Source organism: Myxocyprinus asiaticus, chromosome 13, assembly GCF_019703515.2.
Source record: "Myxocyprinus asiaticus isolate MX2 ecotype Aquarium Trade chromosome 13, UBuf_Myxa_2, whole genome shotgun sequence".
Taxonomy (NCBI): Eukaryota; Metazoa; Chordata; class Actinopteri; order Cypriniformes; family Catostomidae; genus Myxocyprinus; species Myxocyprinus asiaticus.
In genome coordinates, this window is record NC_059356.1 from 45,745,029 (window position 1) to 45,757,408 (window position 12,380).

The 12,380-nt window shown below is 38.2% G+C and overlaps 2 protein-coding genes across 9 annotated transcripts in view; both read right to left on the reverse strand.

Moving 5' to 3' along the window:
* LOC127450223 (butyrophilin subfamily 2 member A2-like) overlaps window positions 1-12,380 on the reverse strand; it is a 145,373-nt gene that overhangs the window by 70,968 nt on the left and 62,025 nt on the right. For 7 of the 8 annotated variants that reach the window (XR_007898933.1, XR_007898932.1, XM_051714130.1 and 4 more), the window contains exons 5-6: window positions 3,645-3,995; window positions 3,220-3,492 (exon numbers count right to left, since the gene is read on the reverse strand). Coding sequence is in view for 6 of the 8 variants with exons in the window: in XM_051714130.1 (XP_051570090.1) it covers window positions 3,220-3,492; window positions 3,645-3,995 (624 nt within the window). In the remaining 2 variants the exon portion in view is untranslated. The remainder of the gene's footprint in view (window positions 1-3,219; window positions 3,493-3,644; window positions 3,996-12,380) is intronic. The other variant, XM_051714129.1, reaches the window with a different exon arrangement.
* Window positions 1-12,380, reverse strand: part of LOC127450273 (butyrophilin subfamily 2 member A1-like) — a 36,694-nt gene that overhangs the window by 10,497 nt on the left and 13,817 nt on the right. The window contains exon 4 of the mRNA XM_051714239.1: window positions 12,029-12,301. Coding sequence (XP_051570199.1) covers window positions 12,029-12,301 — 273 coding nt within the window. The remainder of the gene's footprint in view (window positions 1-12,028; window positions 12,302-12,380) is intronic.

The following is a 12,380-nucleotide window of genomic DNA, read 5'->3' on the forward strand; positions in this document are numbered from 1 at the left end:
TGGGACTTGCTCTGGTCTGGTCTTGGTCTTGACTCAGTCTCTCCCTGCCTTGGTCTTGGTCTCGACATGGTCTCAACCCTTCAAAGTCTTGGTCTTGTCTTGGTCTCGATACACTCTGGTCTTGGTCTTTACTTGGTCTTGGTTTAGGTGGTCTTGACTACAACACTGATATATATATACACACATACCGATCAGCCACAACATTAAAACCACCTGCCTAATAATTAATGTTGTGGCTGATTGGTGTATGTATATTCGTTTTGTTAGTCTTGACAATGTCACAAAGTTTGGTTCCTGTACTAAAAACTATGCAGTTTTTAAAAATTATTGAATACCTCTACCGGGTCAAAAATGACCCCAATGCAATTGGAAAGTTCAATATTCAACTAATTCAACTTATCCACACAAACAACTATATTTGTTTACTAATTAATCTATTAATCAGTTTATATAGACTGTAGGCTTCAATTTTATTTAGCCTATTTATTTATTTGTTTGTTTGTTTATTTGTTATTGGCTTTGTCTCTTTAAATAAAAATAAATAAAATATATGTATCATGCAAATATAATGGAAAAGCACAAATATTTTATTGTATGCATTTTGTATTGGATGACCTGCAACATAACATTTTAAAATAAAAAATTCTCACAATATTGAAAATAAAATTGTTGCAGTGTTCGTAACACAATGAATGAGGAGCATGCTTTTAAAACCTGAAACACATAATTGAATTTATTTACTGTTATTTATATAGACTATAGAGCAGAGCTACAACTGTAAGTGCATTGACAATTGCACAAAGTGGGAACTTACCATATAAACTATAAACTACTATGGGTATTTCCAGAAAATATGTTTTTACGAGAAAATATGTCAATTTTACGAGTAAAGATGTTGTTTTAATGACGTAATATGTCATTATAACAAGAAAAGATGTTGTTTTTACAACATAGTTGAGGGATAAAAATAATGTTTCAGCATTGTGCCACCATACATGCCAACTGCTGTGCTTCAACAAGTAGCTGTATCGGAAATTTTGAAAACGCGAATACATTCCCAAGCACGAGATCTTCACGGATCTTCTTCGGTGTCTCTATATATCAATATGCAGTGACACAAATAAGAAGCAAAGACATCTTGAACTCAGGTTAATACAGCAACTCCACAAAACGTCGCATTTGTGAATAATATCAGCTGCATCTGGGAGAAAGAGCGCACATTTTACTTGTGTTGTCGTTTTCTTTTTTGTTTTTGCCCTTACTAATCTTGCAGTAGTACAACGAAGTAGTGACTGATGGGTGTCGTCATGAAATGAGAGACCCTCTCCTTAAAATCAGATCAAAAGTGGTCACAGGAGACGTGTTTGAGATACTGAAACAAGGTGGAAAATGTGTGATTGGATCACTGAAAATGCATCATAATTCCAGATGGAAATGGGGTCTAAAAAGTTAACTGACTGATGCACTGAAATTTTAGCCGGAAATCTGAACAGATACTTGAACTTTGAACTTTGATATGGATAAAGCTGCATGTACTTAAATGAAATGATACAGGCTTAAGATTTAATGTAAATGCTGTCTGATAAAGATGTCTAGAAGGAAAAGAATTTGCATTTATACTTGATGAGACATACTCAGTGAAAACAATTTTATAGCCTCCAACATGCACGCAACAGATCGACAAATGCACACAGGAATCCAGAAATACACCTAACCGATCAACACGCACACAATTCACAAATCCATCCACCAGAAGAATGAACATATAATGTTTTCTTTGCTCACAATACCATCCACAAATAAACAAAACAAGTCATGCACTATGTGTTATTTAATGCAGAAATAAATGCTGAGCTGTTTGTACTGGTTGTTCTTTGAGAATATCTGTTCTGCGATCTTGCATGGCTGACAGCAAATGCTGGGAAGTTACCCAATACCCATTCATTGAAATGAAAGTAAATGTCCAGTAGATTTGGCTATTTTATAAGAAAAAAAAAGTTTTTATTTGTCAAATGCATTGTAATGGATTATAGAGTTATTCATTTTGAATAGACACAAGGCCTTGAATAGTTTTCAGCCACAAGGCCTCCTAATGTTTCATATGTTACGCATGTATAATTAAATATATATATACTGTATATATAGCTCTGAAAAAAAATTAAGAGACCACTCCAAATGTTTCTTAAATCAGCATCTCCACATGTATGGCAGCTATTCCATTCCAGTTTCTGTTGAATTCCTGCTTGAATTTTTGCGTCAGGAGTGGCATAAAGTCACCCAACAACAATGTGAAAGACTGGTAGAGAGCATGTCAAGACACATGAAAGCTGTGATTGAAAATCAGTGTTATTCCACCAAATATTGATTTCTGAACTCTTCCTAAGTTAATACATTAGTATTGTGCTGTTTAAAAATGAATATGAACTTGATTTCTTTGCATTATTTGAGGTCTGAAAACATGACATCTTTTTTTGACCAGTTGTCATTTTCTGCAAATAAATGCTCTAAATGACAATATTTTTATTTGGAAGAAATGTTATCAGAACTTTATAGAATAAAACAAAATGTTAATTTTACTCAAACACATACCAATAAACAGTAAATCCAGAGAAACTGATCATTTGGAGTGGTCTCTTTTTTCCAGAGCTCAAATGTACTCGATTAATCTTTTACAATTAGTAAATGTCCTAAAAACGGCCATGGAAACAATTAGTTAAAGTTTAAATAAATGAGTTTACAGATCTCATGCAACTGATAATTTCTCTTGGGCCACCCATTCAGAAGTTTCTGCCGATGCTACTGGACTCAAGGCCAAATTATTCAAAAGTTACAAGCAAAAATAGTATTATTTATTTATTTATTTAGATTTCATGACCAGTAGAGGTTCTGTACCCAAAATACCAATGTCTCCTCAAGGCAGGATGGCAATGACATCTCACAAGTGTGATTTCAATACACCAATCCATTGTGGCAAGTAGTTTCTGTTTGGAATTTTCAGCATCAAATTCATTGTTGTGTGATATGCCAAATCATTTGTTTTGTCAAAAATGTTTTCATAACTTTGGACCTGCATGGTTTGAGGATTGACATTAATTTGGGGATGATCTGATAAGATTGTAAGTCACTCAATGAAATGAGCCACCATCGACTACCAGCCAGAACACAAAAAGAAATATAATCCAGCCCCTGATTAAACGCAAAAGCAGTTTCAGTACTTACTTGAGGTAATAATTTCTGTCTCCAGCATATGATGTCTCATTTGGACTCTGCAGTGGTATTTGCTGTCACTATTATATACAGTGATGGTGTGTTTAACGCTGAATCCATCTGTGTCTCTCTGTGTGTCTGTAGCTTCAGATTTCAAAGTGACTCCTTCATGGTCCAACCACACAAGTTCAGGTTCAGGGTACCAGCCTTTGGATTCACACTGTAGATGAACCCCTCCAGAATGATCAAACCCATCTATTGTGATCAGTGGTTGAGTTCCTACAGCTTCAGTGATCAATGTTGAAAAAACAGATGAAGTTGTTTTTGTTCTGTCTGTTTGTGTTAATTTGTTACTGACCAGCACCAAACAATATTATAGAACAGTATCAAATACAAAACATGTATCGTAACTAAACTATCAATGCTGGTTTGCTTACCTTCAACTGTGACATTAAGAGTGATGTCATCATACCAGGATTTGGACTTAATTAAACACTTGTAAAGTCCTTCATCAGAGAGTTGGACGGTTGAGAGTTTGAGTGATGCGTTTCCTTTCTGTAGTTCTTGTTTGAACAGTTGTGTTCTCCCTCTGTAGGACTGACTCTGATATGTATTTCTGTCTTTATGATCCTCATAGAGATGCACTACTGAGTCTTGTAAATCGAGTCTAAACCACTCCACTCTCATGTCCTCAGCACTGGTGTCGGGTTTGATGGTACAGGGCAGAATCACATCTTCATCAGCTACAGCAAGGACAGGATCAGTGGGTCCAACTACAATATACTGTTCTGTTAGAAGAGAAAGAAAAACTTGTCAAAACTTGTCCTAAAGGTGTAGTGTAGAAGTCCCATGGTAGGTCCTACCTTATGGGGGAGGAGTTACTACAAGCATGGAGGCTGGGGCAGAGGGGCCTCTGCCCGAGGAAGACAGAGTTTGCCAACAGGGAAACGAATTAGCAGAAGATATACGTGGCATGGGGTTACCTACGGGGAACCACCACATGTGGAGCACCTACCCCAGTACAGGGTTTTAGTTAGCACGTGTACTGGACCGGCAGCGAGTCTCTCTGAAAACTCGACTGCCACAGGGCTCGGAGGAAGTCAACCAGGGAACTCAGTTTGTGAACACTACTGGGAGTTAAAGGTGCACGTCTTCAGCTCAGGGGAGGTGAAAGGTGCTATGTGCAAGCGATACACCCGGCCAGCTTTCCCGGACTTACCTGCTTGTGCGTGCCACTACACGGGACGAAACCGGTTCCACCCGGAGGTTGTAGAACCTCGCAAAGGTGTTGGGAGTTGCCCAGCCCACTGCTCTGCAAATGTCTGTTAGAGAGGCGCCACTAGTCAAGGCCCAAAAGGCCGCTACACCCATGGTAGAATGGACTCATAGCCCTACCGGGGGCGCCACGTCCTGGGCATGATATGCCATTGCTATGGCGTCAATGCTTGGAGACAGCGCTTCCTTTCCGCTGTCCACCAAAGCAGACAAAGTGCTGCTCAGAGACTCTAAAGCTCTGCGTGCAATCCAAATAGATGCGTAAAGTGCGCACCGGACACAGCAACGTAAGGGCTGGGTCTGCCTCCTCCTGGGGCAGCGCTTGCAGGTTCACCACCTGATCCCAAAAAGGGGTCGTGGGAACCTTGGGCACATAGCCCAGTCAGGGTCTCAGGATCACGTGAGAGTAGCCCGGACCGAACTCCTGGCACGTTTTGCTGACAGAGAACGCTTGCAGTTCTCCTACCTTCTTGATGGAAGTGAGCGCAGTCAGGAGGGCAGTCTTCAAGGAGAATGCCTTAAGCTCAGCTGTCTGCAAAGGCTAAAAGGGGGCTCTCTGTAGACCCTGAAGAACTACAGAGAGGTCCCATGAGGGAACAAGGCATGGTCTGGAGGGATTCAGCCTCCTGGCACCTCTCAGGAACCTGATGATCAGGTCGTGCTTCCCAAAGGACTTACCGTCCACTGTGTCATGGTGTGCCACTATAGCGGCTACATACACCTTCAAGGTGGAAGGGGACAGCTGCCCTTCCAACCTCTCCTGCAGGAAGGAAAGCACCGATTCGATTGCGCATCTCTGAAAAGCAACCGTGCCTTGTCGGCCTCTCCCATCTCGACCAGGTTGAGCCAAAGGTGGCGCTCTTACGAAGGTAAGCCGCGACCACATCGTTGCCATGGACATGTTCTCGCAATGAGTATATGAATCATCCACGAACGCTGTCTCCACGTGAACAGTGCCCAGACACGAAAGACTGTGATTGTGACCATCAGAAGGCGAGAGATAACGAGCGCAACCAGCAATAACACACAAACGGAAAGTCATCTTTAAAAAGACGCGTCTTTAAAATGACATCCCATGTGTGCCGCTCTTTTAGAGAAATATACTCTTTTATTTCTGCCAAAGCACCCAGGGGCATTCTGTGCAGTGCACCAGTGCAGAGGGGGGAGAAGCCGCTGAAATGCGCCGTCAGATCCAGCAGATATGAATGAACAGTCATGGGAATTCAGCTCAATGAGCATGACCGTTCAGCTCCGAAGAGAAAATCTGAATGAGTGGTTGCATACCAGCTCCTTTTATACACGTATGTCCAAAAATATCATTTTCATTGGCCTTTTATCAAAGACCAGAGGTGTCTCGGGCTCCCAAGAGTGACCCCTAGTGTCACTACATCAACACAACATCGAGTGAGTGACAGATAGGGAACTGAAGGTTTCATACAAAGGTGTACACTCCAGTCTTCAAAGACAAAGGACAACTGGCTCTAACAAGGACAGAAAGAGATGTGGAAGGCCAGGTGTACACCTAAACAAGAGGATAAGTACATCAGAGTCTCTTGTTTGAGAAATAGATGCTTCACATGTCCTCAGCTTACAACTTCATTGAATTCTACCTGCTCAACACCAGTTTCATGTACAACAGTAAAGAGAAGACTCAGTTGTGCAGGCCTTATGGGAAGAACTGCAAAGAAAAAGCCACTTTTGAAACAGAAAACAAAAAGAAAAGGTTAGAGTGGGCAAAGAAACACAGACATTGGACAACAGGTAATAGGAAAAGAATGTTATGGATCTTAAACACACTGAGCTTTTGTGGGATCAGCTAGACTGTAAGGTACGTGAGAAGTCCCCGACAAGACAGCCACATCTATGGTAAGTGCTACAGGAAGCGTGGGGTGAAATGTCACCTGAGTATCTGGACAAACTGACAGCTAGAATGCCAATGATCTGCAAAGCTGTCATTGCTGCATGTGGAGGATTTTTGATGAGAACTCTTTGAAGTTGTTTAACATTTTTTTGTTTTGTTTTTTTCAAATTGTAATAGTAATGTTTCACGTTATTAATTTTCTGACTATACATTGTGATCAGTTGAATGCCACTTTGGTGAATAAAAGTACCAATTTCTTTCCACAAGATCAAAATCTGTACATTATTCCAAACTTTTGGATGCCAGTGTGTGTGTGTATATATATATATATATATATATATATATATACCAGTGTTGTAGTACTTGAGATCGAAAGTCTCGGTCTCATCTCAGAATCAGCTGCATTTTAACTCGTCTTGTCTCGGTCTCAGACAAAGAGGACTCGTGATTTTATTTCAAGACTGGTCAAGACCACAACTGTGGGGATATCACTAAATTGCCTGTACATTGTCTGATTTATTTGTTAATATCATTATTATGATTGGATGTAAAACTTCCTGCTTCAAATGCAAGCAATAACTTGACTCATTTCTAATTTGAAATTTTTGTTACTTTTAACGGCTGTCACCCCTCCCCGCCCCCTTCACACACACTCCAAGAAAGTGAATGCGGGAGACAGGAGAAGAAACTGTGACTGTCTGAGAGATGTCAGCTAAATCTTCTGTAAATACAATTTGGCTACCTAAACCAGTGTTTCCCAAACACTGTGCCGTGAAGGTGTGCCATGGAAAATTATAAAATTCCTCAAAATAAATAAATATTGTCTTTTTCCGGTATTTAAGTGATGCATAGAGACAGTAGAAGAGTTTTAAAGTTGCCAATTCAGTATATTTTCCATTACAACGTATTTTATGCAACCAGATTAAATATTTTGTCCATCACAACATTATTGTTCTAACAAACTCTAGTCCGCTGTCAAACGCAGCAACTCACATGCCCACAAAATGATGCTTCATCATGACACTTGTAGTAAAAACATTCAGTCAGTGAACTGAATGAATGAATAGAATACAACAGGTGTATTGTTTTAATCAAAGACTAAAAGCTGTTTATTTGTGCACAGCATAGAGTTACAGATGTTATGAACAGATGTGACTTACTTGTCACGTTTTTCTCATGAAACATAAAAAGGATTTGAGAAACTGTTACATACGATTACTAAAAGCAAATTCTCCTGTTCAAAAACACTGTGATACGATGTGTAGATTCTGAGGTACTGTTATCTTCATGGAGCGCATTTGACATCTGAACCGGTGAATGGAGGCCGGGCGGCTGCTCTCAGGTTCTTAGTGCCTTCCGGATTCAACCTCTGTCAGTGCGACTTTAATTCCGGAAAATACAGTAAATAAATAAATAATAAAAAATGTATTTGCTGTGCCGTTGCAAGAATTCATTTGCAAGAACAAATCTACAAATTGGAAAAGACACAAATTTGTTGGTTTTTCATTATCCAATTAGCGCTCTTGGCATCTGTGACCTCATTATACAGTGTACCAATGTTACTTGCGTTTTTTACATAGCCGAATTTCAAACATTACGATTTCATGCAACTAAGACAGAAAACATGGACAAGTTCTTGAAAAGGAAAACTATTGACGATGGTTATGTGGGATAGTGGTGTGCCATGGGATTTTTTAATCGTAAAAAGTGTGCCGTGGCAGAAACACTGACCTAAACCACAAAGAATTAATCTGCAAAAAAGCATCCAAAAGAAAACACAGAGCAGTACGTAAATTCTGCAATGCAATGTTTACTGAGATGGCTGGGACCACGTCAAACTTTTATTGGCACTTAGAAAGGAAGCATAAAGAACGGTAAGCTAAGTGTAAGTGATACAAGCAATCTGCCTCTTGCTGCATTCCATTCAAATCGGAAAGTTACTATATTGTTTAAGAAAAGACAGAGAGAAGTGAAGACTTAAGTATTGAATAATTGTTTGATATATTCTGTTCTTAATGATGGTTTCTAGGGGAGGAGCCATCCAGAAAACATGATGCGATGGTTGCACAAGGTGGATGGTAAAACTTGGAAAAGGAGTGTTGAATAAAGATGGTTAAGTTGATTTCAGCTCCTTAGAGTTTGTTTGTATTTGTTTGCTCATAGAAAACAAAGGAAAATTCACACACATACAATTCACCTCTGCAGTGACTTTTGATTATTTTATCAAGACATTTCTTATGGTACAATGATACACACACACACACACATACACACACACACACACACACACACACACACACACACACACACACACGTATGGAAATAAAAGAGGTGAATGAAGAAGAATCTTCATTTGTTTTCTGTGGGTGTTTTTATGGGAATGTGGATCTTTCAGATCAATTTGAGGACTGCCTATGGTTTGCATGTTCCACATTTTATCGTAAGTGTGTAATGCAGTGTGGGACTTGCTCTGGTCTGGTCTTGGTCTTGACTCAGTCTCTCCCTGCCTTGGTCTTGGTCTCGACATGGTCTCAACCCTTCAAAGTCTTGGTCTTGTCTTGGTCTCGATACACTCTGGTCTTGGTCTTTACTTGGTCTTGGTTTAGGTGGTCTTGACTACAACACTGATATATATATACACACATACCGATCAGCCACAACATTAAAACCACCTGCCTAATAATTAATGTTGTGGCTGATTGGTGTATGTATATTCGTTTTGTTAGTCTTGACAATGTCACAAAGTTTGGTTCCTGTACTAAAAACTATGCAGTTTTTAAAAATTATTGAATACCTCTACCGGGTCAAAAATGACCCCAATGCAATTGGAAAGTTCAATATTCAACTAATTCAACTTATCCACACAAATAACTATATTTGTTTACTAATTAATCTATTAATCAGTTTATATAGGCTTCAATTTTATTTAGCCTATTTATTTATTTGTTTGTTTGTTTATTTGTTATTGGCTTTGTCTCTTTAAATAAAAATAAATAAAATATATGTATCATGCAAATATAATGGAAAAGCACAAATATTTTACTGTATGCATTTTGTATTGGATGACCTGCAACATAACATTTTAAAATAAAAAATTCTCACAATATTGAAAATAAAATTGTTGCAGTGTTCGTAACACAATGAATGAGGAGCATGCTTTTAAAACCTGAAACACATAATTGAATTTATTTACTGTTATTTATATAGACTATAGAGCAGAGCTACAACTGTAAGTGCATTGACAATTGCACAAAGTGGGAACTTACCATATAAACTATAAACTACTATGGGTATTTCCAGAAAATATGTTTTTACGAGAAAATATGTCAATTTTACGAGTAAAGATGTTGTTTTAATGACGTAATATGTCATTATAACAAGAAAAGATGTTGTTTTTACAACATAGTTGAGGGATAAAAATAATGTTTCAGCATTGTGCCACCATACATGCCAACTGCTGTGCTTCAACAAGTAGCTGTATCGGAAATTTTGAAAACGCGAATACATTCCCAAGCACGAGATCTTCACGGATCTTCTTCGGTGTCTCTATATATCAATATGCAGTGACACAAATAAGAAGCAAAGACATCTTGAACTCAGGTTAATACAGCAACTCCACGAAACGTTGCGTTTGTGAATAATATCAGCTGCATCTGGGAGAAACAGCGCACATTTTTCTTGTGTTGTCATTTTCTTTTTTGTTTTTGCCCTTACTAATCTTGCAGTAGTACAATGAAGTAGTGACTGATGGGTGTCGTCATGAAATGAGAGACCCTCTCCTTAAAATCAGATCAAAAGTGGTCACAGGAGACGTGTTTGAGATACTGAAACAAGGTGGAAAATGTGTGATTGGATCACTGAAAATGCATCATAATTCCAGATGGAAATGGGGTCTAAGAAGTTAACTGACTGATGCACTGAAATTTTAGCCGGAAATCTGAACAGATACTTGAACTTTGAACTTTGATATGGATAAAGCTGCATGTACTTACATGAAATGATACAGGCTTAAAATTTAATGTAAATGCTGTCTGATAAAGATGTCTAGAAGGAAAAGAATTTGCATTTATACTTGATGAGACATACTGAGTGAAAACAATTTTATAGCCTCCAACATGCACGCAACAGATCGACAAATGCACACAGGAATCCAGAAATACACCTAACCGATCAACACGCACACAATTCACAATTTCATCCACCAGAAGAATGCACATATAATGTTTTCTTTGCTCACAATACCATCCACAAATAAACAAAACAAGTCATGCACTATGTGTTATTTAATGCAAATATGAAATAAATGCTGAGCTGTTTGTATTGGTTGTTCTTTGAGAATATCTGTTCTGTGATCTTGCATGGCTGACAGCAAATGCTGGGAAGTTACCCAATACCCATTCATTAAAATGAAAGTAAATGTCCAGTAGATTTGGCTATTTTATAAGAAAAAAAAAAGTTTTCGTTTGTCAAATGCATTGTAATGGACAGAGTTATTCATTTTGAAAAGACACAAGGCCATGAATAGTTTTCAGCCACAAGGCCTCCTAATGTTTCATATGTTACGCATGTATAATTAAATATATATATATATACTGTATATATAGCTCTGAAAAAAATTAAGAGACCACTCCAAATGTTTCTTAAATCAGCATCTCCACATGTATGGCAGCTATTCCATTCCAGTTTCTGTTGAATTGCTGCTTGAATTTTTGCGTCAGGAGTGGCATAAAGTCACCCAACAACAATGTGAAAGACTGGTAGAGAGCATGCCAAGATGCATGAAAGCTGTGATTGAAAATCAGTGTTATTCCACCAAATGTTGATTTCTGAACTCTTCCTAAGTTAAAACATTAGTATTGTGCTGTTTAAAAATGAATATGAACTTGTTTTCTTTGCATTATTCGAGGTCTGAAAACATGACATCTTTTTTTGACCAGTTGTCATTTTCTGCAAATAAATGCTCTAAATGACAATATTTTTATTTGGAATTTGAAAGAAATGTTGTCAGAACTTTATAGAATAAAACAAAATGTTAATTTTACTCAAACACATACCAATAAACAGTAAATCCAGAGAAACTGATCATTTGGAGTGGTCTCTTTTTTCCAGAGCTCAAATGTACTCGATTAATCTTTTACAATTAGTAAATGTCCTAAAAACGGCCATGGAAACAATTCATTAAAGTTTAAATAAATACGTTTACAGATCTCATGCAACTGATAATTTCTCTTGGGCCACCCACTCAGAAGTTTCTGCCGATGCTACTGGACTCAAGGCCAAATTATTCAAAAGTTACAAGCAAAAATAGTATTATTTATTTATTTATTTCGATTTCTTGACCAGTAGAGGTTCTGTACCCAAAATACCAATGTCTCCTCGAGGCAGGATGGCAATGACATCTCACAAGTGTGATTTCAATACACCAATCCATTGTGGCAAGTAGTTTCTGTTTGGAATTTTCAGCATCAAATTCATTGTTGTGTGATATGCCAAATCATTTGTTTTATCAAAAATGTTTTCATAACTTTGGACCTGCATGGTTTGAGGATTGACATTAATTTGGGGATGATCTGATAAGATTGTAAGTCACTCAATGAAATGAGCCACCATCTGACTACTAGCCAGAACACAAATAGAAATATAATTCAGCCCCTGATTAAATGCAAAAGCAGTTTCAGTACTTACATGAGGTAATAATCTCTGTCTCCAGCATATGATGTCTCATTTGGACTCTGCAGTGGTATTTGCTGTCACTATTATATACAGTGATGGTGTGTTTAACGCTGAATCCGTCTGTGTCTCTCTGTGTGTCTGTAGCTTCAGATTTCAAAGCGACTCCTTCATGGTCCAACCACACAAGTTCAGGTTCAGGGTTCCAGCCTTTGGATTCACACTGTAGATGAACCCCTCCAGAATGATCAAACCCATCTATTATGATCAGTGGTTGAGTTCCTACAGCTTCAGAGATCAATGTTGAAAAAACAGATAAAGTTGTTTTTGTTCTGTCTGTTTGTGTTAATTTGTTACTGACCAGCAC